At 38.9% G+C, this 27,206-nt stretch overlaps 3 protein-coding genes across 4 annotated transcripts; 1 reads left to right on the forward strand and 2 right to left on the reverse strand.

Moving 5' to 3' along the window:
- Positions 1-783: 783 nt before the first annotated feature.
- Positions 784-8,812, forward strand: LOC116267197 (probable F-box protein At3g61730). Its single transcript, XM_031648803.1, has 8 exons — positions 784-887; positions 2,830-3,029; positions 3,391-3,435; positions 5,463-5,627; positions 6,807-6,854; positions 7,220-7,387; positions 7,892-7,999; positions 8,383-8,812. Exons 1-8 carry the CDS (start codon positions 787-789, stop codon positions 8,463-8,465), a joined length of 918 nt encoding a protein of 305 aa, XP_031504663.1. The 5' UTR covers positions 784-786; the 3' UTR covers positions 8,466-8,812.
- A 118-nt stretch (positions 8,813-8,930) lies between these two features.
- On the reverse strand, positions 8,931-15,092 carry LOC116267198 (uncharacterized). Its single transcript, XM_031648804.2, has 3 exons — positions 14,934-15,092; positions 9,717-9,898; positions 8,931-9,234 (listed from the first exon to the last, which is right to left on the reverse strand). Exons 1-3 carry the CDS (start codon positions 15,001-15,003, stop codon positions 9,217-9,219), a joined length of 270 nt encoding a protein of 89 aa, XP_031504664.1. The 5' UTR covers positions 15,004-15,092; the 3' UTR covers positions 8,931-9,216.
- An 898-nt stretch (positions 15,093-15,990) lies between these two features.
- On the reverse strand, positions 15,991-22,032 carry LOC116266533 (pentatricopeptide repeat-containing protein At2g13600). 2 transcript variants are annotated; one of them, XM_031647768.2, is made up of 5 exons: positions 20,869-22,032; positions 18,683-20,756; positions 17,889-18,178; positions 16,257-17,510; positions 15,991-16,184 (listed from the first exon to the last, which is right to left on the reverse strand). In XM_031647768.2, the coding sequence occupies exons 1-2, from the start codon at positions 20,875-20,877 to the stop codon at positions 18,735-18,737; spliced, it is 2,031 nt and encodes a 676-aa protein (XP_031503628.1). In that variant the 5' UTR covers positions 20,878-22,032; the 3' UTR covers positions 15,991-16,184; positions 16,257-17,510; positions 17,889-18,178; positions 18,683-18,734. The 2 variants fall into 2 exon arrangements, with proteins under 2 accessions (XP_031503628.1, XP_031503627.1); XM_031647767.2 differs by having other exon boundaries at positions 15,991-17,510.
- Positions 22,033-27,206: the final 5,174 nt, after the last annotated feature.

The raw sequence follows: 27,206 nt of genomic DNA on the forward strand, positions 1-27,206 counted from the left end.
AGCAGAAGAAAAAAAGCAAACTTGAAGCCATCTGACATCTACCTTTTTCATTTATTTCTAGCAAAAAAACATTATAAAAAAAATTTTATGACATCCAAGTCACTGAATCAATGCTCTAACCAAATGACCTAGTCATCAGCTGATTCGAGTCCGAATTATGAGTTCGCCAACTATGTTCTATAGTGGTTTATTTTTATTTAAGGCGATTGAAATCATCAAATAGAGACAACAACCAACTACCCACTTAATCGGAATCAAGAGTTAGGGTAGGATAGAGGGAACACAGGCAGCCGTGCCATGTCACTTAGGACCTTAAATTCTAGTTATTACTCGTTCTGAACCTTGAATCTTGGATCGAATGGCAGCTCGAATTGCTTAAAAATTAGGGGTTTCCAACTGAACCAGCAAAACATGGATCTGGTCTCACTCATGGATTCGGAGTGAGTAGTACTTGTTTCCACCAACTCAGACGGCGCTCATATCTTACCAGTTCGGGGATTTGCAATCAAACTGGATCCGATACGCAAGCTTAGGAGCCTCTGAAATGAGTCCCGTCCTCTTGGGGATATGAATAACCTCCTTTTAACCGATTGAGGATACTCTAGTCAGCAATTTAAAAATTTGGAGTTATCGTGGGAGTATAAGTAGGGGAGGGGCTGCGGTCCTGGTTGCCTTAGTTTAGCCTCTTCAACAATTTCGTTTCCCGCGGATATTTGAATAAGAGAGAGAAAGGAGGAGGAGGAGGAAGGCGAGGGACGGGGAAAAGAGTAAGAGAGGGGAGAAGGCATGGGGAAGTACATGCCGAGGGCAAAAACCATCTCTTCCTGCCGTTTCTCTCCGCAATCAATCGCTCTCTCCTTCCCTCTGTCGAGGTCTCAATTTAGATGGTAAACATAAGCCCTGCGTGTGTGTGTGTGTGTCTGTGGATGTGAAATGAATTTCTCCTTGCACGGACCTGCATGTTTATCGTTTCCTGTCTGAATAAGTACGATTGAGGACATCGAATTCCCTGATCTTGATGACAACTTGCTTCTACTTCTACTTTCTGCTGCTTCTGATTGAAGATCGGTACTTGAAATCTTTTTATAGCCTTGCAGCGGCACCTGATCAGCAAATCCTTGATCGCTTAATCACTTGAAAAGTGAAAAAACTTGAATACTCGAGTTGAGCACCATGATCTATGGTAATCGTTGTTTCTTAGTAATTGTGGACGTTTTTGTGCATCACGATTGCTATAGCTGTTTCAGATTGACTTTGTTTTCTTGACTTTTGTTTGTCAGTAATCTGAAACCTTGAGGTGAGAAAGTTTTGAAGGTTCAAATTCTTCAGGCAGCTGTAGTCAGTCTCGAACTAGTGAAACTCGAAGATTAGGCGATCCAGTAAAATGAATTTGAGTTGCTCATATTTCTGCTTTTTCTGTAATCGGATACTTCGACATGCAGCAAGTCAGTTAATTAGCTCCGGAGCAGCTAGATCAGGGACTTTTTTGGTGAACTTGTATTCTGGATTGAATTTCACTCACTATAGCAAGCTTGGAGTCTAGTTGCCTTATAAACGACGACTTCCTGCTTTCTGGTTATGCTGCACGAATTTAGTAGTTCGAGGCATTAGTTGTAGCCTTAAGTTGATTTCAGAAATAACTTTTCGTAAAGAATTCATTTGGAGTTCGTATCTTGAATTTATGCACTGGTAATTTCAGTTGGACCTTTTTCTTTTCTCGGTCCTTTACTAATAGAAAAGAAGCAAACCGAAAAATTTTCACTAACATAGTTACTGATGAATGATAATTTAGCTGAAATTTGAAGTTTCCCGATGAATTTGTGCAGATACGGAGTTTATCCTTGGAACTGCTTATTTCAGCATAGCTGCATTTGATATTTATCTTGTTCTGACATAGATCATGCCGGTATGGTATTAATATTGGTACGAAATGCGTATGAGAAACCATGCCGAAGTGTTCAACGTTTAACAAGCTTGTTTCAAGTATGTGCATTGAAAATTGTGGCTTCAATAAGTGACCTCGTTTTTACTAGACTAAGACGTCAGATTTGAGCATTTGACATGAATATGCAATTGACGTCATTTAAAAAACATTTCCATCACAAAGATCTTTAAGTAGTATGGTTTTTTTTAAGAATAATGATGATTCAATATGATTTTCTCATGATTGTAATTGGTAGACGATAGTATTTTCACTAGCATGTCTCTGGAAGTCCGTTTTAATTCTTTCGAAAACCATATTATTATTTATTTGAAGCACGAAGCAACAATTTGTCTAACCTTCTCTGTACGCATTTGAAGTTGTTTATACCTGAGCTTTTTAAGCGCTCACATGCTTGGATCAGCTCCTGGCTATCCCAGTTGCCCTAAAAGCTAAAAAGGAAACATGTACCCCCTCACCAGCAAATACTCTGATATGTTAATTTCTTCGCCCTTTTTCCTCCTCTTTTTAGAAATTTGTTTTAAAATTTTCTTAATTAATGCTCCCTGATAGAAATGCAAAAGAAAAAGTTTGTTCTTTTCCACCCGTCCCATATAGAGAACTGTACTAAATTCCTACATGCGCATGGTGTGGGCATGTGTGGGCTACGTGCCTGCTCAAATAGATTTACTCATTGTCAATAGCGGGCTAGGACAAGTAACATGAGATGCCCTGTAAATGCTCAACCAATAAAAGCTTTTGGCTCCGCCATTGTAATTTCAACATACTTTTTCGTCTTTGCTGCTGCTGGTGTTCTCTTACGGAATCATTTTTCTGAAGCAGAACATGAATTCGGTAACAGATCAATAACTTTGCAATGATGCTCCATCATTCTATGAATTTTGAAGGTACGAAGAAGATATCTGGACGGAGATCGCCAAGTACTTGGACAAAAAGTCGTTGGTGAGGCTGGGGATGGTGGATCATTGGTTTCACAAATTTATGTTCCACGAGAGCGTCTGGAAGTACGCATGCCTACGTGATCTCAACGTTTCACCACCCAAAGAAGTTGCCTTCAAATGGCGGGAGCTCTATGCTGCATCCTTCGGTAATCCCATGTCACCCATTTAAGTTCTCAACCCCGTCGCTTCAGTACAGAAAAACAGTTTGAACATGATATTGTTTGCAAAAGCTGTTCACAATTGAAAAGCATTTGCTACGACATTAACATTGTCTTCACCCAGCAGCAAGCCTTCAAGATGCTTTCTTGGAGTGGCTGTCTGTTATAAATAATTCCTACCTTATCACAACTCTCTTAGCTGCTTTATTACTAAGCTAAACAATTCTGGGGTTGCCCATGGCTTGCGTTGTAATGTATCTTTACGCCATGATGACGCACAAGATTGCAGTAGCCACTATATACTTGGTAACGGAAGTACTTATGCACCTGCGTGTTTTTTTCGTGGCAGATGGCAGCCATTCGTATACCAACAGGCAGCCAGAGAAGCACATTGGTGAGTTTTCTGTAGTTAATATTTCTTTCACAATGGTGTGACGGGTTAGATCTATGTACATATTCTCGTTGTTGTGGCTCTATATGAGTCTTCAGCATGTGGGGAATAATTGCTTTTGCAAAAGGCGATTTTGTATGTATACACACACACACGGGGAGTTTTTATTTGAGAGCTCGAGGAAAGCCATTCCGATACAATTTCACACAGGTGATTGTGGTTTATATCCACTGACAGTGGTAAAAGTTGTTTTGATAAGAGTATCTGCCGTACGAGCTTAGCTTGTTACAGGGGTGGGTATCGGGCCGGCCAGCCCGGCCCAGCCCAGGTCTCGTTTTGGGTTCGGTCCTGCCCATTTAAATTAAAAAAAATATTTTTTAATTATAAGATAACATTTTTTAATATAAAATATATTTATTAAGAATAAAAAATATTATTAAAACAAAAAAATTAAAATATATATATATATTTTTAACTTATCGAGCCTAAACGGGCCGGGCCTGGCTGTCGGGCCCCGGCCAGGCCCAACGCCCAGCCTTAGCTTATTATAAGTTCCAAGTTCATCTTTCACTTTTTAGTTTTTTCTAATACAACACTCTTTTCTGTAAACATTAATTAGATCATTCATCCAAATATCAAGAGAAGATTAAGTCTCTTAGGAAAAAAAGGATACGAGTTCTCCCTTAACCATGTCATATTTGTCATATGCAATGTTTTTTTTATTGAAACCGGTTGCGCAATTTTATCTCTATGCGAAAAACAATGAAGCAATAGAAATCATGGTGTTTGGATGCATAGTAGGGTTTTATAAGTCAATTTGGAGTGTGTATCTTTTATAAGTCAATTTGGAGTGTGTATCTTAGGCTCTCACGAAATCCTACATTGGAAGTATACCTTTTTCTTTCTTAATATATATCTCAATTCTTAGGTTTTCCAGCATGGAGATAATTCCTCTATGCTTAGTTATGAGAAAAAAAATTCAGATTTGGTTTTCGCACTTTAGTTTCCTAATAATCTTGTGCTTGTAATTTATTGCCATAGTCGCATACTTTATTCGAGGGTGAGACTCTTTTTGGCTGAATTAGACAGTTTCCTGGAACACTTTCATGGTCTATATATATAACTTCACGCTGGATTTGTCATAGGTAAGGAAAAGTAGAAGGTTAATCTGTAAAACATAAAAATACAAGATGCAATGCAGAAAATAACCCACAACTTGGGGGCTGTTATGAAAGATTCTTTTCGATTAAAACCTTATCCTCTTTCCTTATCCCTGTTCGTACAATACTTGCGACATGTATAGTTAATTTAATTGTGTTATGCATGATGCGAGGCTGTATATGGAATGGTCATCAGAAACTGTTTTGCTTCTGCCTTAAGAAAAATAGGCATAAATTAATCTAGAGTTGGCTTTGAACTAAAGGACTAATAGAAGTTTGTCTAAGAGGCGCCATTAAAAGGCCCAGTGGCAAATGAGTGGTTACTTCGGTCAGCCATTCGTGGGATCTACATGTTGACAGCATCGTGGTGAAGGGCTCTCAATGGTCGTTGCTACTTAAACCAATCATTTGGAGCAGCTGACCACACTTCCCGCTCGAGAACAGGACCGAATTAGGTGTAAATCAAATGTCTAGTCCACTTTGGGCGCCAGGATAAGCTAGAGGACTTAATTCATTACAGCGTTGCGTAATCAACAGCCACCTAAGAGGTCCACCTGAATGGCTCCAAGCTTCTTGCCACCCAATTTTTTGGCTCGTATAGTCATGATTACATTATATATCATAAAATCATAATTGATGGGCTATTTCCTTACCTTGGGCAAAGTTATGGTTTTTTGAATCTATATTCCTATTTGTCTGTCTGCATTCCACTTAACTCAATCACTAAGCTGTAGAAGAACAAAAATTCTGATTAAGGAGTTGTGGAGTAGGTTTAATGGATGGAAGTAACACTCAGATCTAGGATGCTGCTTCAGTTTAAGCACATCACAAAGCCAGAACCAATACGGATTGACTTGTTCCTCTTTCCAGATTGGATGAGAATCGGGGCGTTTCTCTTCGACTCAGCAGTGGCATTGGCAACAGAGAAGCTACGCATTCCGGATATTTCTTCAAACAAGTTGCCAGCGGACAAGATGGTGCAGAAAATGGGTTGTTGCATCTTGACGGGCATCAAGCCGGGAATTTGGATTGCTGGTATTATTCTTTCTTCGTTTCACCTTACAGGTGATGGCTCCTTAGTAGGGTGGTGGTTACGTTGCACCGGGGTAAACCAACAAGGGTTCGGCCTAGTAGGGAAGGGCCGTTAACTGTCATGGTTCGAATACCACGGTTCCCAAATGTTTTCCAAGCTAAATCTATAAGGACAAGAATCGATGTTCTGGATGTACACCCACGTAGTTCTGTTGCTCCTTGGAAAGAGTTCAGGTCCGAATTTCCTTTTCCAACACATCCCGAAGTTGAATTGTACTCTAAGTCTGCTGAAAGTTAGGGGTTAGAATATCAATACGGACATGACTACCGGATTGCTTGAGGGACCAGATGTAACCATCTGGTACCTCATGCCAACTCAAGCCTCACTTGCCGTCAAGCCTTTGGTAACCTCAGGAGCATTGATTGGTAAGGTTCCAATTGAATGAATTTACTGTCCTCTTGTCTTAAATTCGAGTACTTGAAGTCACATAGATTTGCTAATCTGGGAAAAGCTTCAAACCGAACTCTAAACTTTATCAAACAAAGGAAGGATCTATATAACACCCGCGAATCTTTAGCTTTTCATTAGCAAAGCTGCAAAAGGTCTCATCGTAAGATCCAATCAGCAGTCTGACTCCAATGAGTTTTGGGATCTGGGATTATTAGATGCCCCCGAGTTTCAATTGAGTGCTATTACGAAGTGTAGCAACCAAATGAGATTCAGATCCAGGCTTGAATCTGCTTTCTGAAACCAAATCCGACTCCAACTAGCTTAACGTCCAACATCTACATGTACCCAAAATTTGGACCCTATTCATGATGTCGGCTTGAGTTCGGACTTGCATTTTTATACAAGACCGCACGTTTTCTTTTTTATCAGTCCGCGTAATCATTCCCAAACTCGATCGATGGGAGTCGGGCTAAGAGAAATATTTGACAGAAATATCAGCAAGCCATTTCGACCGGAAAATTTTACAAAAGGCACCCAACTTTTATGTGGGATAATCAAAACAAGCCGACATTTCAAGTATGTTTTTTTTTTTCTATTCCTTCACGGTTCAAGCATGTTTCTGTAAAAGATTCATTTAGACTGCAATTGGCATGAGAGAATTTCTCCATAATCGCGTCGTCTCTAAAACTAGATTACAGTTTGTAACGCTGTGGAGTTGTCATTGAATGCAGATTTGCAATTGGTCAGGTGCCCCGTTTGCAACCTCAACACTTGTGAAGGTTCAATTCTCATCCTTGTGACTGTTAACCCTGTAAATCTGCTTTTGTTATTTGTAACTTGTTTTCTTCAAGTTATCATCGTTTATGCAATAGAAATCTTATGATCGAGATAAATTATTATCGAATGGCGAAAGCGAATGATCGCACCCAACAATCGTTGACTCAAACAGCATGCCATTGTTTAAGTGAAATATACATAATACATTCATGGGGTGCTTGGATATGCGCATTTATACAGACATAATACTTCTCTCGGAGTAATAATCTTATAGACGACAAGCTTAATTAAATAATAGTAGGGATCGGTTTTTATAAATAAATTCCTGTTGTGCAAAAATTGATTGATTTGTTGTTTTCAATTAAAGGCACCATGCAAACGCTTGATGCGAGGCATTTTGAGCTGTTTCTCCACCAGGAGTACAAGAACGGGACGTGGGAGTACGAAGAGGTTGGATCTCATCGAGTTGAGAACTGCTGTGGAGCTATAGGGGGTATCTTCGATGCTGTGCACCTCAGGAGCTCCTCAACTGCAGGTACAAATTCCTCCTGTTAGACTACTGGAAATCCAGTTTAAAGCATGAATTTTTGGTTCTTACGTATACGCATCATTGGACCAATCTAGTCAATTGCTATTAGTTAATAAATTCATCTGTTTTAGCAGCTGACTTTTATATGAAATTGGATATTTCTTTTAGACGGTAGTATTCGGTTACAGGTTCCTACTTAGTCTGACTGTTATTCATACGCCATTTGATTCATTTCCAGTGTCAATTGAAAATCCAACGGAGTGCATTTGGATTCGGTCTCACTAGTATATGAAATCACTTAAGTGCAAGTCTATTGAATAATCAACCAATAACTACGACGTGCTACAGGCTTATATAATGCTCGAACCTGATCTGTCTCAGCCATGTTCTACCTACTTATAACATATTAAGGGTGCATCTCTAGACTGACGCCTACGTTTCTCATCGCACGAACTGCAACCGTGCAGTGAAATTGGAGACTCATTCTTTCTTTCTTGTGGTGTTCAACAGAGGTTCTCAACATGAAATCATGGATTGCAGAACCAACAGACTTCCAGCCAAGGGCAAGGATTGCCTGCCATGCAGTTGCCGTCAATACAAATTTACAGGAAAACGAAGGTACACATTTGCTTCTCCTTTGCAGTTCTCACTGCACCCTTCTCCAATCAGTAAAGCGACACTCACTTGATAGTAGCTACAATCTTCTGCATTTGAGAGTTGAAATTGTCATCTCATATAATGAACGATCCTTCTTATATCATAAAGTATCCTTCTTCAGCTCATTTTCTTAGGATCAACTTGCATCATGAAGGACCTTTCATGAAGGAACTTGTATTATTTCAAGATTATCCTGTATCTCCAGTTCAAGAGCAAGCCTGCTCCACCATAAACATCTTCCCATTCCTTTCCTTTGGGAGCTCCGCAAGAGTAACATGAACATGTAAGCAGTAGCTCCTACTTTTCAAAGGAGATGACAAGCATTTCTATGTCGCTATATGCAGGTTTGCAGGTGAAGTATCAGATAATGAAAGCTGGAGAAAACGGGCCGATTGTTTCCATAAGGATCTCGCAGCAACTCTTGTAAACTTTTAACTTTGCCAGTTCTGGCATGAACCTTCATAGGCTATTTTAGTGATAGAATGCTAATGAAGGGGATTAGGGACACGCCATGATCGAAACAGTCTCGGTGATGTACAGAGACGGTCTAACCAATAGTTCCATGGTCCAGCTAAAATTGGATTCCGGTTTAAGTGGCATGAAACCGGAAAAAATTGGACATTCGACAGAATGCAGACCTAAAAAATAACACATAGAGGAGATTATATGGTTTCCTCAGTTTTCTATATTCAAAGACGAGACTCCACAGATTAAACCAACCTAAACGAGCATCAGACCTCTGCTGGAGAGGTAGGACGAGCAAATTGATTCAGTTCAGTATCCACTAACTTCCCTAATCCAAACCGCGCAAACGAGATGCTTCAGCGGCTTTCATCTCTGGCCTACCTGCTGACATCAACAAACTCTAAAGGCATCAAAGAAGCATCGCAAGAAGCCAAAAGCTGTTAGTTTGCACAATTTCTGCTACTTCAATTTCTTTTCAGTCCTATTTTTTGCTTTCAACACGAGAAAATCAAAATCTAAGTTCCACTCGGTTATTTTACCAAACAGTCAGCCTTGCCGTTATGTCACGCAGTCATCACGCTCTAAGCAACATCATCTGGTCTGTGCCACATAAGCTGTTTCAAGTACAGAATAAAAAAAGGGCAGTGCGGAAAGACAACGTAATTTCACTTATCAACCCTTCTTACGTCTGCAATTACCAGACTGCATTCTTTCTAAGAGGCACCACCTAGCTGCAAATAACCAACTTCTTTCATGTCAGAATCATCAATATAAAGCTTAAAGCAAGAAATAATTCTCGTCCCTTTCAAGTGAACACGACTTTGCTTTATTTCTTGAAAGCTAACCAAGAAGTAGGCCTACTGACAATGTTATGAACATGATATTTACATTCACGTTGTCTAAGGATGGTATGGTATTAAGTTAAACCATTTGGATGAGAATATTTCTACCAGGAAATCTCTCTATATTGAACTAACAGATGAACAGCGGAATGAAATATGAACTATAAGAAAATTCACCCACGTACTGTTGAAATCATTATATAAAGCTGACATTAACAGTAGAAATTATGCAGTTACAGTTAACGGTAAAAACCATGCACATTAGAGGAGCTGAAGATGGGAATAATCATCCTTCTTTTCTCACAAAAAGTAAAGGCAAAATTGTTCCCATATGCATTTTCCATGAAGGCAAGGGAAATAAACAAACGTACCAAAATAATTTCCATCTCTTTTTCTGAAAGAGGCCTGCGTTCCGGCAGAAGTGAAGCTTTTCCACCAACAGCCGTATTTGCTGGTGGTGAAGGAACCCTAGTCCATGACAGAAGCTTTGCGTTCAAATCATCATAAGAAGATGGTGCTTGTTCTTGAGATTTTGGAGCGGAAGACCCAGAAACTGAGGAAAAAGCCAATCAGAAATATATTAGAAATATATTTCCCATATATTCTAGATTACAAATTGCGAGTAGCTTTAGGAAGGAAACAGAAAAAATCATCCAAAAAAATTTCACGGACGATAATTTCCTGTAAATGTGAGAAACATGCTACAAAATGAGAAACTGAAATTGATGAATGTTTACAACGCTAGAAACATATTTACCACCGGATGGAAAGTGTACCTTTTTACACGGAAAGACATTATTTTAGTTACGTCTTTGGGAAAACTCTTACTTTTTTAAGTTTAAAAGGAAATTAATATCTTTACCGCAAAGTGGTTCCACTTTGACACCCGCACAGTATCCCCTTGCATACAAATGAAACACCTTAAAATCCATAAAATCAAGACAAACCCAAATCTATTTCCATAAACATGATACATGTTAACATGCTAGACAAAAGGGAAAGAAATTTCACAACTTATTGACAGCACTCGCTCCTTTACTCCCAATATGCTTATTTTCAGATTTATTGGACTTTTGTTATTGCAAAGAAATTTTTCTTGGACTCAGGAAGCCAAAAAAACCTCAAATGCAAGTTTTACATGATGATCTTGGTTTCCATGGGCAATTTGTTGTATCTTCAAGTGGACCAACTACGGGAATTTATCAACTCAATAAATGCACAACACGATATTTATCTGCCTGAAGAAACCATCACTCTTATCTGCTTTTTTGCACTACACCTTAAGTCCAAGATCCTTTGTAGGCAGCGAAGCGCTTGAATAAACCATGGTTGCTTTTATCACCACACTTTATGCAAGAACCAAAATGGTGATGCTTTTACTTCATTGACGATGATGGTGTGCCTTCCTTGATTCACCATAAAAACTCCAAACTCAAAGTATGGTTGCAGACCTCCAGTATTTTGCAATCGTCTGCACAAACTGTGGTTATATGGTAAATTAAGAATGTGATTTCATGATTGAAAAAGGTATCTGTGGGTAGCGTCTTATTTTTAATTATCCAGACTGTAGCTGGCCAAAAGTTAGCTCTCTTATTCTCAACTTTTTCCTTTGTGTTTGCTTTCAAAATCCACCTCGCTGCTTATGCTCCTCACAAGAGAGAAGATAGAGACAGACAGAGAGCATGAAAATCAGGTTGAAAAGACAGACAACTTGAGTCTGATTTTTTTCAGCAGATTTTTAGGATATAAGACAAACTTACCCATGGTTGCAAATCTTGTGTTTCCATGTGTTTTCCATGTGCTCTCATAAATCCCATAGACATGGATAAACACATCCTAAGGTAGAAATCTTTTTACAATCAAACATGCGCTAAGTCTTAAGATGTGATGTTAAACGATCTACCAGAGATAGGTTCACAAGATGGACTTAGATATGTGTAGTGAAATAAACCTAGATATCCTCACCAGTTAAAGTAGCATATTCAGATGCTCCCTGGACAACAAAGTGACAAACTACGCAACTGATTGGATGATCAGTCTTATGTACCATATTCAAACAAAGTTAATAGCATCACCACCTTCAAATAGAAGTGTCTATGAAAGTCAAGCCCCGAGCATAGTCAGAAATCTCAGCAATGCAGAACAAATGAAATGAAAAATGGGAAAGCATCTTGATATTTTGATAATATTGCCAAAATGGAAATATCACAACACTGCTGAGGATTTTTAAAAGAAACATTTTCTATATATACTTTAAACTTTTTTAGTTTTTTTTTAACATTTCAATAACTTTTATTTTTCATCGATGTTTTTAAGGAAAACCAGAAAAATACTCACACTTTCATAAGTTTTTCTCTTACTTTTCATATATTCTTTAAATATTCTGGATTCCAGCGATTTTCCTGATAAAAACAACATTTCCTATTAATACCTGAGAATGATGTTTGTGACTACGGTGCTAAGCAATGAAGCAACCGAAGCCAAGAACACTTCAGATGTGTCATCTTAGCATAGATTGAAACACAATATTGGAGGACAGGAAAGATTTGGCAACAACTAGTGGGCCACAGTAACCATATAAAATCATCAAGGTACAAAATCCTTAGGAAGGTAGAATGGAACAACCCTTCACTCTTTTTAAAAGAGAATTAGATGTGCCATTTTACTCCAAGTTCTAATCAACAGCTGACAAGTTCATGGCAGTTACACATGTAAACTTGAAGCAAGTGAAACCGTTCACAGCAGTAGCATTTTTCTCATTTATGTGAAGATACAACTACTTCCATATAAGGAGAAGAATGTGCTTGAGAACTAAAACAAGAACAAATAAAAATTTGACTTTAGACAATATGTCAGGGGAGGCCAAGTCTGACCTGAGAAATGCATTGATTCAGGAAGATGGAACTCACAAATTAGTAATTAGTAATGACAGGTTGAAATCACAGATCAGTAATTAGTAATGACAGCTTGTAGCATGAAATGTCACCAACTTCTTGGCCGAAACACTGTCCAAGGCTATAGCTCAATGTGTCATCTCAAACCAACATTCCTTTCTGGAGTTTGGTCTGGCACAAGCTAGATCTTACCAAGAAAATACTTTTAATCTGGTAGTACATACTGGTGAAAGGCATGCAAGAACAAGAGATTCAGCTTTGAGGCATAATGCACTAAAAAAAAAAAGGAAGAAGAAGAAAAAGAAAACTACATAGAGACAATGATGCCAAGGCCTAAACAGCAAAAAGAGTGTCAATCAACCTTGCCCTATAAGACAAGGGTAAATAATATGAAGACCCTTAGCTACATAAAGCTCATACACATGCTATACTAGCTGAATGCTTATACAAGTTCTGGTTTGCACCCACATACTAAGTGTTAAACATATAAAACCTCAAAATATGTATATGGCATCACATAAAAAGGGTTTGCGCCCATTTTCAAGTCAAAGGAAAAGATTAAAAACAGAAGAGAAGTTGTAGCAAAAGAAAGATCATAACAAAAGAGCGAAAAAGAAGCTCCTGATCATCAACTGGATCATTGAGAAGCCTACATATCATCAAATAGATATAAAAGAAACTGAGAGAGGAAGACAGTGCAAAGTCCAAAATCTCTAACAAGATCAGACCATCCATCTCATCCTAAATGAACGACCCCCTTCTTGTCTCCTGCAATCAGTTACATCAGTTAGATAACTGGTCCCTTTTTCTTCTCTGTAGCTGATGGATGGAGGAAAAAGGGAGGCCCATTTCCAGCAAGATGGCAGAAAACAGACTCTATTGCATATTTCATCTACCCTCTGGCTGTACAATGAATCGTGCCTACTGTGGTTAGTGCCTTTTTTCAAGGGCAAATAGTGGATTCCCTAGAAAAGGTAATAAGAACAACTCTCTCTCTCTCTCTCGCAGGCAAGTTTGACAATGACACCGAAGTCTACAACCCAAATTGCCAAATACACGTGTATAACTTACAAAACTTTACCTCAGACAAAAAAAATCAGGTACATTTTTAGCAAGTAAAACTAAAGTTTATTTTCTGATGGAGTATAATACTATCCATCATAATCAATTACTTGAGAAATCAAAAAGTTAGTTCAGAGAATACCACACTTTGTTTTGAAGTGCCTATACATGTGGTGTGTTGTAACTTGAAGTGCCTATACATGTGGTGTGTTGTAACGCTTGACAGGCATGTCTAATATCCCAGTACTATTAAATACTTTGAGGTTCGAAAATTATGATATTCAAACTATGTAAATGGACAATACTATTAGTATGGGCACAGTTGAACAGGGACGATTTGTACCTCCAAAAGTCTGCTTATACACCACAAAGGTAAAAAATAGTAAAAGTAGTACAAAGTAAACCCGCAGCGTGCATTACCATCACTTGACAAAAATAAACCGTAACAATCAACATTGGTGGGCCCAACTTCAAAGTCATTTTTCAAACGCCAAAGCAAGCACAAGTTTCGTCAAGTGACAATCTTCATGGCTTCACTATCATTCCTTCCTGCTGATTTTCCAACTTCCATTACTTGTCCAACTTGGAACATATCATTGATCCCATATATTCATTTCAAGAAATGATAATATGCTTAAACATCTCAAACATTGCTTCAAATTTCTCTACGACTGAAACCATGAATATAAACCTGACCCATCTTGACATCTCTATTCTTAGCTACACGGACTCTTGCCTTCCTGCAGCTTCCTGGATATGTATCAATCTTGTTAAAAGTTAGGGCTTAACACCAATTCTTAGTAATGGACACCATAATTTATCCCTCCTCTGTGCCATTTCTCATTCTTGGTTCTGCAAATATTCACTAGAAGGAGCGTTAAACATCATGCACATTTTATAACAGTCCCTTGTGGAGAATGAAATATGTTGATCCAAATCTTCTCCCTTTTCTGAAGATTAATAAGTCATAGAAATACTGAAAGGAAAATAACACGCCTTGGGATGGTTATAATAAGCTAATAGCTGCTCCTACCACAAAGAAGGCCTCGAGCAAAAACTACACTTCCCGATTCCTGCATGAGAAAAATGGGAGGTTAAGTACTTCAAATTTCCTGGTCATCCATCCGAAACACAGATTGTTGACTTCCACGGTAGGAATTGTTGACCAGGCAGATTACATTGAACCCTCAAGATGAAGGTCTTTATACAGACCCTTATAAAGGACACCGCGCCCAATACAAGTTCGTTCTTCCAAAGAAACTATCGACCCTGATAAACCTCATCTTCCCAAACAAGTTCCATAACAACCAATTAGAATACGGGAAATTTGCATAATGAACAGGGACGTGAAGCAAAACAACCATGCCGGATTTTCTTTGCTTTCTCTATTTTATAAAACCATTTAAGAACTCATACAATAGCATTATGAGAAGACATGAATCGATAGGAAGCCCAAGAACGACGCAAGCCAGAGAAACCAATGTAAGGTCCCCAAACAACCAAATCACGATACAGCAAATTTTTTTACAAAAAAAAAGGAAAACGAAAAACAGAGAGAGAGAGAGAGAGAGAAAGAGGAAAGGAAAAGAAGAGAGAAGAGGAAAGAGACAGATAAAGGAGTAAGATTAAAACCAGCGGGTTTGGGGTGCCGCTGAGGGAATTTAATGCGGGGGATCCTCTTCGCCAAATGAGTTCCTGCCATTCTCTCTCTCTCCTCTCCTTCTCTCTCTCGCGCGCGGTCAGAGGAAAGAGTCTCCTCGGTAGGAACAGGGTCTGCCGGACGCTCTTCCTTTATTTAGCCTTCTCTATACAGAAAATTATTGAAAAGACGCCCAACAAATAGATGAATAACAAGACGCCTATTCTTTTAGAGAACGTTCGCTCCTCCATAATCAAGATCCTGGAATGTTAATTGTATAATCTTGATTCTCGAACTCATGAGTTGGGAAACAAAATCGAGTTTTTCAAAACCGTATTGGATTTGCAATTCGTAGATTAGTTTTTCTGGGAATGAGATTATCGACATTTGAAAGATTGGAATTCAAGAGTTGTCTTGAAAATTGTGAGCACACCAGAGTAAATTTTTTAAGCAGTCAGCGACTTTTCTAAAATTGGTATAAAGTCCTTGGACGGAAAAAAAAGATTTTATAAACGGGCATAAAACCGTCTGAAATTATTTTTTTACATTTTTCTCTCTCTCTTCTGTCGACCCTCCCAGGGTTTCTGTTCTTTTTCTCGATCAGCGATTTGCTCCGGAACCGGTAACACCGAACTTGGTGGAACCTTTAATAGTGTGGCTAAAACCTTGCACAAGAAACCCATTAGTTATAAAGGTTTCATTTTTTCCATTAAGTTTATTTTTAATAATAAAATACGACTGCCAAAACATTGGCTGCATAAGAATTGAGTCGAGCTTGAATTCAAGTAGAGCTTGAAGATCAACTCAAGGATACAACATTAAGTTCAAACTCTATGTGAAGCATGTTTCATTTCTTTCAACTCGTTTACCTAATTTAATTGTTACTCGAAGTTGAGCTAACTCGACGCGTTGTGCAGCCAAAAGAATAGAGATGCCTGGCACCGTCAGGTGCTGCCAACCGGCATTCCAATGGTCAAAAAAACCGTGCTAGAACGACAATTCTTTTGCCCTGGATTTGGACATCAAATAGGCATTCAACTTGTTCCGGAGCAGGTTCCGCAAAACACGCCGCCTTTTCATTAAAAACGGCAAAAAGGTTACAATTTTGAACTTCCAACTTCAAATCTCTTTGTATGAAAAGAAAAAACAAAAAAAAAAAAGACACCGCCTAGAGACGGGTGACGATATCAACCTTCGCTCTGAACCGCAGAACGGCCACCAGCCCTCTACGCTCTTCAGCTTTCCTGCATTAGCGGTATCATCTCGTCGGATGGCCGGTGTGAGACAGAGAGAGAGAATCGGCACCGAGGATTTACCTTTCACAAGCGATGACTTCTCCAACGGCAAAAAAAAAACATAAAAGAGAAAGGTGCCGGCCTGCGCCTTTGCCACCTCCTGCCACAGGAAAGACAACTTCCTCTAGTCAAGAACAACGAAGGGGATGCGGGTGCCTTGTCATGGCTGGCGAAAGAGCTCCACCTTCACTACGCCATGGTCGAACCTACCATTCCTCAGCAAGGAGCGAGGGCTTGCCGCTGTTAGCCACTGAATCGCCAGGCAGAAATAGAACTATTGAATGGTCATACATCTGGTAGCACACAATCGATGATTTCTAAATGTCTAAGTCGGAAAGCCCTGCCTCTTTAGCTGGACAAATACTTTAACAGGAGGAAGCCGTATTCCATCAAAGAAGAAAAAGGGAAAGAGGGAATACAACTGCCTCTGCCATATGCACCCGCCTCTGGAAAAATGGTGAATCAAAGTGGGGAGGAAGGCGGGCCTGAGGGCTAAGGTACTGCCCACCTCAAGCTGAAGACAACCATCAAACGCGGTGAGGGAGAGAGGCTCTAGCCACCTTTAGTTTTTGAAGTTCCGAAGACTTTTCTGACACAAACTGTCTTGGATATCCGGGAAAAATTATACCAACTAGTTGCGTATCACATTATTGAGATTTTGGTGTGAAAACCAAAATCTCATAAGAAAATTAAATTTGTTATCCGAATGCAAATTTCTGCAAACTAACAATACTTTTCAAAATTTAAGAATACACAGAAAATGTATAATAAGTACACGTGGAAGAATGCATGAAAATGTTACTAACAACAGAATATTATGATAAGATAGTGATGCTTCAAAATAACTGATATGTTCGAAAGCTTTTGCAGGACTGCATTTTTAAAGTCTCAGAATAAACAAAGTTTTTCAAAAAAAAAAAAAATGGACCAAGCTCATGAGCTTGGCCTCTCAATAGGGAAAAGTTGTGTTTTGCAGACGTCAGTTTTTCAAAAAGAAAAAAAAGAACGGACCAAGCTCATGAGCTTGGCCTCTCAATAGAGAAAAGTTGTATTTTGCAGACGTCAGTGTTTAAAAGCCTCACAGGAAAACTATGAGATTTTCAAAACCGATAATAACATTTGTGCCTATGTTTCAAACCAGCCAAACAAGCCTAGCCTCCTCAACCCTTTCCCTGTGCTGTCCATTCTGGAATGCTTCAGATTGGTTAAAATCTAATTGCTGCACTCAACACCAGCAGGTGCAACCTCCTAGAATCAAAACCATTGAATTCCTTCCTGCACAAAGCCTCAAATTATGAGCTATTCAGATGAAGATTACATTGATTTCCAGTTAAAAAATGTACGTAAAGAGATGACGCGGGGCAGTACATGACTTAACTTGGACTGGCCTGACCAGAGTTAACCTGATTGGTTTCAGCTAATTGAGGATAGCTCAAACCAAACCATGTCTGTTGTCTAATTGCTGAAGAACTGAGGCATATTACTTAACAGGCAATCAGTGCATATAGTGAGTTTAACACATGGACAGTGAGACTTGAAAATGGACAGGTAGTGTAAACTAAAGCGGACATTTGGTCACACTGCTTACATGAAGCTGACATGTATAGCAGAAGCTCTGGACTAACTTAATGTGGAAATCTGCTTACGGCTTACCTGAAGAGGAGAACTGCGGATAAGAAAGTTCTAATTCATCTGCCTCTGCCAAGGTCTTGAACTCTTGAAGCAATGAGTGATCTTTAAGAAACGGTCAGAGTTTTACATTTGAATCATCAAGACCACTTCTCTCATGAAGTCTTTAGCCTCAAGCATGCAACTCCACCCACAAGTTTAGACAACACAAGGCATTCATTCTGTAAAATCTATAAGAAAATATATGTCTCTTGGAACGTTGGGATCACCAGGGTGACAAATTTGGGCGATAGTGAACATGCTCTCGAAAGTTCCTGATGAAATGGAAAGTCATCATTTTCAGAAAGCAAATCAGATTGATATCTACATGCATCCGCGTGTATCCGCATAGAGACAGACAGACAGACATACAGAAAAGAGAGACAGAGCATGCACTTTCAGAGATCAATCTCATGGTATATTTGTGCAATTTTTTGCTATTTCCACTCAAATAGCCCTAACTGTAATTTGAGTTGTAACATGAAAGCATATGAGGTTTGCACATCTATAAAGGAAAATTGTTACAGAGCGCTTTTAAAGTACATTACCACAGTAAGTGAAGGCTGTTGAATTAACATACCTTTGGTAGCTCAGTAGTTTGTCAATGGAAGAAATCACAAAAAGAAATGCATAACAGTTGAGTACTAAAGTCTACAACATACATAGCAACGAGGAAAAAAAAATGAAGTGCAATATCTTATCCGAGAAAAAACATCGTTCATAACTAGAAGAACCATTCAAAGTCAGAACTTATAACATAAAAGAAAAGAGATGCTGACCTGTAAGCAAGTGCAACTGCAAGTGAAGGCCGAAGTAAATACGTATTACACACTATTCTGTATTCTCCTCAACTATGCTAAACAAAAAAGATGATGCAGCACCAAAATATCCATGGTTGCGTGTTTCCATTTCAAGCATTTGTAACAACCTATAAATCTCTTTCATTTGTGGATGAGATGTATCTTTTACCATGAACACATGAACTTCGTTTCCAACCTCAATCCAACTACACCCTGGCTGCTTTATTACCCCCCTGTCTTTCATCAGCCTCCTTATTTTAATAGCTTCACGCCACTTTCCTGTTTCTGCATATATGTTCGAAAGAAGTACATATGGGCCAGAGTTTTGAGGATCCAGTTCAAAGAGCTTTTCTGCCACTCGCTTGCCTAACTCAACATTACCATGAACTTTGCAGGCAGAAAGGAGGGAACCCCACAATATTGCATCGGGAGGAATTGGCATAGTCTTGACAAGCTGCTCAGCTTCATCCAGACGACCTGCCCGACCAAGTATATCAACCATGCAAGTATAATGATCCCTTGATGGTATCAATCCATGTTGACTAGTCATAGAATCAAAATACTTCCAGCCTTCATCCACTAACCCTGTATGGCTGCATGCACACAAAACTCCAATCATTGTTATGCCATCAGGTTTCTCTCCAGATAGTACCATATCATTAAACAGGGTAAGGGCTTGATCACTATGTCCATTTTGTGCATATCCTACAATCATTACATTCCATGAAACTCGATCACGCTCCTTCATTTTTACAAATGCTTGATAAGCATCTTCAACTGATCCACATTTGGCATACATGTCAATCAGCGAGTTCCCAACAAAGATATCACATTCTGGTCCAGATTTAAACTGGAAACCATGCTTTATTACATGACCATGGAGTTGTTTCCCATGCTGCAAATCAGCGAGATTGGCACAGGCATTAAGAACATTACCGAAAGTATAGTGAGTAGGTCTAAATGATTCCCTTTTCAATTGTTGGAACAAATTCAAAGCTTCTTCATTTTGGTCATTTTGTGTATAACCAGCAATAAGGGCATTCCATGACACCACGTTTCTTTCAGCCATTCTAGAAAATGTTCTACGAGCATCTTCAATATTTGCAGCTTTTGCATATCCACAAACCAAAGAGGTAGCCGATACAACATCTCTCAGTGGCATCCTGTCAAAAACCTGTCTAGCATCTCCGATCCTATTGCACTTGGCGTACATATCCACCAATGCATTCCCAAGCACCATATCATCTTCAAAATTAGACTTGATAACCAACGCATGCAACTGTGCACCCTCCCTGACTGCTGATAAGCAAGAACATGCATTAACCACACTTGACAGTGTGACCTCATCAGGACATACATCCTGGTCACTCATTAGAGAGAACAACTGCAAGGCTCTATCAGCAGGACCATTTTGAGCGTAACACGTAATTAAAGTATTCCATGAGACTATATTTCGCTCAGGCATCTCCTCAAATATAGATTGTGCACTCTCCACCTCACCACACTTTGCATACATGTCGATCAAAGCACTACCAACATAGTAATTACAATAGACAGGTGAATGTACAACACTACCATGAATCTGGAGGCCTATATCAAGGGCCCCCACGCCTGCACATGAGCTTAGCGCACTACTAACAGAGAACAAATTCACGCCAAAGCCTTCACTATGCATTTTTGCAAAGAACTGCAATGCTTTAACCCAATGGCTCTGAAGGCTAAATCCCGAAATGATTGCATTCCACGATACTTCATCAGGAGAAGGCATATCATGGAACAATTGGAGAGCATGTTCAATATCCCCCATTTTGGCGTATCCAGTGATCATAGCATTCCAAGAGAAAGTATTCCTTTCGGGCATTTTATCGAATACTTGACGTGCGTCATCCAAACACCCGCACTTAGAATACATGTCGATTAGGCGATTGAGGATGAAGACTTCATCATAAAACTGAGACTTGATGATTCGAGCATGAACCCTCCAGCCATTTCTAACGGACTTCTTGTCGATGCAAGAGTTCAACAATTTAGCAAAGACGGATGAATTAGGGATCTGCAAAGCAAAAAGAGAGATCCTCAACTTTTATTCCAAAAAGAAGGAAGAAGAAAATTATTCCCCACACTTCAACATATCTGTATGGCAAAATAAAAGGAAATAAACCTACCATTATCATCTCCGTTCAACCAAAGCAGTTACGGAAGGGGCTTCATTGGTTGTGAAGGACTCTCAGTCCATGACAGAATCTTTACGTTCAATCACCTCGAGAAGGTGCAGCATCATCTTAAGGTTGGGAAGGAGCAGAACGTCTCTGTTTAAGCGCGTACTTCAACGAAATTTTTGTAACATACAAATTTCATGCACTTCCACTGACAAGGAAAGCCCTTTTCATTTTTTATATAAAAAGAAACTTAAAACATTTATTAGAAAAAACTACAAAAAGCCGCTTCAGTTTGGAAACGCTCAAGGTCCCTCTCGAGTCTCGACCTTTTGAGCTTCCAGAAATCAACGTCCAACTTTTCAAGCAAATAACTAATTCTCAGAACACCACCCTAATAAATGAAAAATGTTATTTCTTGAAAATGACAAGTTAACCTCCCTCTCTCTCCTCCATTGCCGGTAGGTGTCCACACCACGAACCCTCGACCACCATCCCAAAATTCCAAATTCCACCATCTGAAATTTCAGAGACAACACAAACTGCTCCCTCTCCCTCACAGCAGATGTCACCAGGTTCTCAAATTCCAAAGAAGTTTTCTACCTCATGAATATGTTCAGTCTGAATAATTAGAGGAAAAACTGGTGCTCACGATTGCACTTGATTTAACTCGAAGAAACCGGCGAGAAACGATTATGTGGAAGAAGGCCGTTCTTGCCAGTGAATGCATAATATATTTCGAAGAAATGCTTTCATTCTTTGAACGCAAGGCTGCAGTTCAGCGGAAGAGGAAATTTGAGTATGAGACTCTCCGGCCTAGAGATTCAAGATGGGCAGGCCTCTGAAGGTGATCTTCTACTTTCGTATTCTTGGCCGTTTAATCAAATAGGGCAAATTCAAATTTAAGATTTTCACTTTGCGGGGGAAAACTTCATATTTAGGCGGCATCGCTCCTCTGCCTTTGCATGCGACTTGGGCTCCCTCTTCTCTCGACTGTCTTTTCCGGTAATCGGACATTGTATGGCCCAATCAAGCTTTTTTCTTCTCAATCCAAGAAACCTTGCATTGTATTGCTGTTCAAAAATTTTCCATAAAAAACGTTTGATTTCCGATGCCCACATTAGCGCTCATAAAAATCAAATTAATCAGAGACCCGTTTTTCGCTCGACCAGTTATGCTACGTCGATTGAGACGCTCTCAAATCGAGTACGCTATTGCTTCCTCTCGATTTGTGAGATAAATAATTGCACATGTCATTAGGATATGTTTTCTCAACAGATTTCTTGGTCGTGAAAAAAATAGTATCAATATTACTTGTCTTCCTTGAAAAGAAACTGCTTAATCTTTTCTCAGTTTCACCTATCACTCTTACTTTTCTTCTTGTCATAAGTCTCAAGTAGAGAAACATTGGGACACGGATGTGGAAGGAGATGGATTTGGCCCGCTCTAACAAGATATGTGAGAATTAGATTCAAACCTGCATTTGATATCACGGTGAAGCCATGATAACATCACGACTGCGTTATGGTCTTCTTTGCACATTATCCGAGTATTTTGATATTTCTAGTGCTGACTCTGACTGATGGTCTTCAGTTTTGAAGGGTCTGATACGCCAGTGAAAAAAACCAAAGGCTGAGTCATCTGCAGAACAAATTAATTAATGGATTTAATGAGAAGAACACATAGCTCGGGGCATAGTGAGAAGTCTGATGAGTGGAAGGGAATTCTAGTGATATCAACTCTTACAATACACCCTTCAACCTTGCCCCTTAAAGTTTGATCGTTTTCTACTTAGTGCCCCTCAATTTAAAATTGTTGGTTCCACCACTGGCTCTAGTTTTGGTTTTGTGCATATTATAACACACATAGTAATAAAACTAAAGATGCATGGACAATGGACTACTCAGACCAACCAGCTATACTATTCTCCTATCTTGAGAAGCCATTTTAGCAATTCCTCGGCAAATGATAGCCAAAAAAATTTGCATCCTGTAAAGAAAAATGGAGTCTGTGCCTGAATTCCACTTAGCCTTGACTTTAAACTTTTTATAATCCCGTAGCTTTCAGAAATTTCGAGCAGAAGAAAATCACACAAAGAATACCTTGAAGGGTAGTTGATTTTGAAAATGAAAATTAATTCTGTTCATTGATGAATGAAGTTTATCTTCAGTTTGTTTGATTTAGGAGACAAAGGAATGGGAGATTTTCATGTTCAAACCCACCACATGTCGTAATAGCCACAATAGGAGAGACTTAATTCTTCATAAAAATGGCCAACTAAATTGTCACATTGCCATCTGTTACTAAATTATGTCATTATTATTTTAGTTAATAATTTTTTTTAGTGAGCAGAAGGTTAACAATGCGCCACCAAAAAAAGAGGCCCGAAGGCTGCATGGACACCAGGCAGTGGCGGAGGCAGAGCAGTCCAACCTCTGGATCTGGGTAGGGCCAAACTAAATTTAAATCTGAAAATGCATAGAGTGATTAAAAAATAATTTGTTTTTCAATGTAAATTTTTTTTTTTTCATTTTGCCAGGGTGGGGCCATGGCCTAGGCGCCCCCCCCCCCTCCCTCCGCCCCTGACACCAGGGACGGTAGCAGTGCATCTTTCAACTTAAAAGTTTACTTCTAACGCCTTAAGTTGACAGTTTTTACGAAAAATATGACCCTTATTTCAAAAATAAAAGATAAAGACTTTTTTAAAAACATAGGAAAAAAGGTATGCATGAAAATAAAAATTTCCCAAAAAAAATATGCTTTCTTTTCCTGCGGTTTATATCGAATTGCTTGTGTAAATGAAGGAAAAGCTCTTATCTCCATGTAATGTCAGCTGACCCTTTACCGAACAACATCCTTTAAATCAAACATGGGTGATGTTTTCACTGCAATATCCTAATTTACTTGGTAATCGAATAGGAACTGTCTTCTAAAAATAAGAATACTATTTTTACCTTCATAGAGAGAAAACTCCTACGGGTGAAACTTTCGATCAAACATCTTAAAGAGAACGCATGACGATGGCTACATACATAACGATGATGAATGGCTGCCTAAGAAACCCAGGACTGGACAGTATGGGGAAATTTTCACTTTTCAACACTTAATACAAACGCAGCAGAAATTTAGAGATATTATATGCCAGATGCATTATGTTATACGAAGAAAATAAAGGGCCATGTTGTATATTTCGCTTGTGATTTTTTAATTTTCTCTGCTTTTATGGATTCATGATAACAATTATAGAAGCGACATTGCAACATAAGGATAAAATTGACCTGTGATTTTCATATCTCAATCGAAAATTCTATCACCCTCTAAAACGTAGCTATAAGATTATTGAGCCACAGAGACTCTTCGCAGCTAGAACAAACATATATGCGTAATCACTAGAGTGAATTAGAAAAAGGACAACTTAAAAAGTACAGAAAGAAAAAAGTCACAAGTAAATCTTGTTTTAGTTAGCTAAGAAACGATTAGTGGATTGAGTTTAATATTTGACAAATTATTTTGCTTGTTTAAAAATTTTTAAGAGGCATTTGAATGACACTTCAAAAAGCTGTTTTGGAGGCAAAACTTTCAAATCAAAATTTTTGGAGTGTTTGAGTGACATCAAAACTAAGATAAAAAAAAACTTCATTATGACAAAAAAAACTGTTAAAGGAGTAAAAAATCTAACTCCCCTTTAGAAAAATTTGTTGGGTTTTCATTGTGCCACTCAAAACACCTGAACCAGATTTCCAAAACTCATTAAAAAAAATTATTTAATAAAATATGTATTAAATGTGGGTGTCAGCCGAACACCCCTCTCCTTATTTGTTGGGGAGGGATTCCTATCAAAGCTGCTCACATCCAATGTATCACTTATCGATTGATGGTGATTGGAAGACTCATATTACAACAAAAGGAAAAAAAAAAAGGTTAGAAACAAATGTTTAATTATTGAGTTTCCATTTTTTTTAAAAAAAAAATCTAATGATTAAATGATTTGCGGGGCTTCCCCGCTCGTCGAAACCAAACTCTGTCCTCATGTTTTTACTTTGAAAAGGAGATAACAGGCCGACATATATGTTTTTATTTATCGAGAAACTTTTGGTAACATATATTTAAAATTGTTGAATAATTCTAACTATCCAAAGTCACTCAACAACCATATAGTAGAGAGACCATCTATTTAAAGCCGATAAATGATTAAAAAAAAATAAAAAGAAAAAGTGTGACACCTTTGTAAATTATATTAGATGACGGAAATCTCTACACATTTTTCTTCTTATTTTTCTCTTAATTGTTTACGATCATGGATCGGATGGCCCTTCTTAACTTTGTATTTATAAGGATCATTGGGCATCAATGAACGAATGTGAGAAAGAGAGACATCCAATCTTAATGTGGCTTAATTTCTAGTATTTACATAATATTAGAACCCTATGCTCTCATATCTTTCAACTTTGTAATTTACGTGCGCCGAGTTAGTAATTTATTAAAAAAATGTCCTTCATAATTTTTTTTACTTTTTTCATTTTTAATTTTGTCTTTACAAAAAAAAATTAATGGAAAATAACAGTATTTTATAACCATACATGGTGCATATAACGTGGTTCCTAGCTAGCGTGCACCACGGGAACGAGAGGTGCACCTTTCTACGTCAAAAGAGGTCCCGCAGTCCATTCAATGGTCGAACTTTGACTGCCTTTCCTATTGGCGCTTTGGAGCCTTGATGTTAACCTGTTTGATCTCACACGCTTTGTCCATGAACAATAGAGAAAAAGCGTGTCTATCTTCGACCAGTAACTCTTTGTTTCTTCTCCCTCGATTCTCCCTATAAGACCTCTGCTTTGGCACTCTCCCCAACTCACAATTCACACCAACGCCTCTCTCTCTCTCTCTCTCTCACAGTGCAGTCATGGGGAATTGCTTGGTTTTCAAGCTTGATGGTGTGGAGAAGGAGACCAAAAAAGAGGCGTTGGGGGAAGATTTGAAGCAGAAGACCCAACTCAGTGACAGGAAGCTACAAACTGGAGAGCATGTAATGGCGCTTGGTTTGTCATATAGAATCGTCGAGCACAAAGAAGACAGTGTGAAGAGTACTAGTGGTGTGGTGTCACCAGAGGAGGGGGGAGAGAAGAGGGTGAGGGTGAGGGTGGTGCTAAGCAAGAAGGAGCTTGTTCAGTTGCTGTCAAGATGCCAACGGAACCTGGGCTCGCTGGTGGATGTCATAGGCGAGCTCAAGATGGTCTCTGCTACCGTGTCTAGTGGGCCAAGTCCTCGGCTTCTTGGTGACAGATGGACGCCTGCCCTGGAAGCCATCCCTGAGGATGTCTAGCTTCCGGTCGAGATTATTAATCTTCAGAAGGCGATGGTATTGCATCTGCAGCTAAGCTGCACCCACAGCTGGTTTCATAAACTCGGTTTGGGCCGAACAACGAGGTCACTGACTCTCAGTCTATCTTGTCTATTAGTTACAGGGCAATAGTAACACATGTTATAGTGTTCGATGAAAATTCATGAGACAGTAACATGATGTCAAGATGTTATTACTGTTATACAGCAGCCCCAAAACTTCACGTCACAAATGGCAATAATAGAACGATCGTGGAAGATTATTGGTCATTCAAATAGGACGTCGAAAGTTATAGTTACTGACAATATAGGAACTCATCACTCTGCCCTTGTAGTCAGAGCAAGCAGTACGTCCCTCGTTTATTGTACTTGATGTTCTCAACTGAATACAAATGAATGAGATCCTTTCGTTTCTAATCCAAAATAGGAAGTTTTAGTTTTCTACTTTGCTGTATTTGTAAAGAAAGGACCACAAAATTGGAACCGGATCCTATCCTCTCTCCAGAATTCGGTAAGACTTTCTATTTTCTGGCTTCAATTTAACAACACTTCCTAGTTCTACAAGAAGCCTTCTAGTCCAAGAGTCTTCCGCTTTTAAGAAAGAAGAGACAGTACTAAAATATGAATTGATCTTTTTTTTTTTTTTGAGTTAGATTCATGAGACACTCATAGGGTGGAAGTATTCCATAAATTCCTCCAAAATTCCTCCAACGATTGGAGTGAATTCATGGAACACTATAATTAGGAGTTGATAAAGCTGTAAAGCAAATTCATAAAATACTCACAAAGTATTCCACTTGCCAAACGATCTTTTAAGACCTCTTTAATGTTCTCCACACGGGATCAGTCCACCTTGCCATGTATAATCATATGTGAAAAAAGGACCAAATAAATAAGTCGAAGCCCGGAAGATGGGGACCCTTATGTTGCAATAAAAAGTAATAGTGTAGACATTAGGTCCCTTTGATGAAGGCATCTTTGATAGTTGAACTAGCGACCTTTTTTAC

The sequence above is a fragment of the Nymphaea colorata genome, chromosome 13 (genome assembly GCF_008831285.2).
Source record: "Nymphaea colorata isolate Beijing-Zhang1983 chromosome 13, ASM883128v2, whole genome shotgun sequence".
Taxonomy (NCBI): Eukaryota; Viridiplantae; Streptophyta; class Magnoliopsida; order Nymphaeales; family Nymphaeaceae; genus Nymphaea; species Nymphaea colorata.

Excerpts from the sequence above, each read along its gene's own strand:
- LOC116267198 (XM_031648804.2), bottom strand. The coding sequence starts at position 15,003 with ATGGCAGGAACTCATTTGGCGAAGAGGATCCCCCGCATTAAATTCCCT. Across the intron at positions 9,899-14,933 it reads GCGGCACCCCAAACCCGCTG|TTTCTGGGTCTTCCGCTCCA; the intron begins GTTTTAATCTTA and ends CTTTTTCCTCAG.
- LOC116267197 (XM_031648803.1), top strand. The coding sequence starts at position 787 with ATGGGGAAGTACATGCCGAGGGCAAAAACCATCTCTTCCTGCCGTTTC. Across the intron at positions 7,388-7,891 it reads CAGGAGCTCCTCAACTGCAG|AGGTTCTCAACATGAAATCA; the intron begins GTACAAATTCCT and ends GGTGTTCAACAG. Across the intron at positions 8,000-8,382 it reads AAATTTACAGGAAAACGAAG|GTTTGCAGGTGAAGTATCAG; the intron begins GTACACATTTGC and ends CGCTATATGCAG.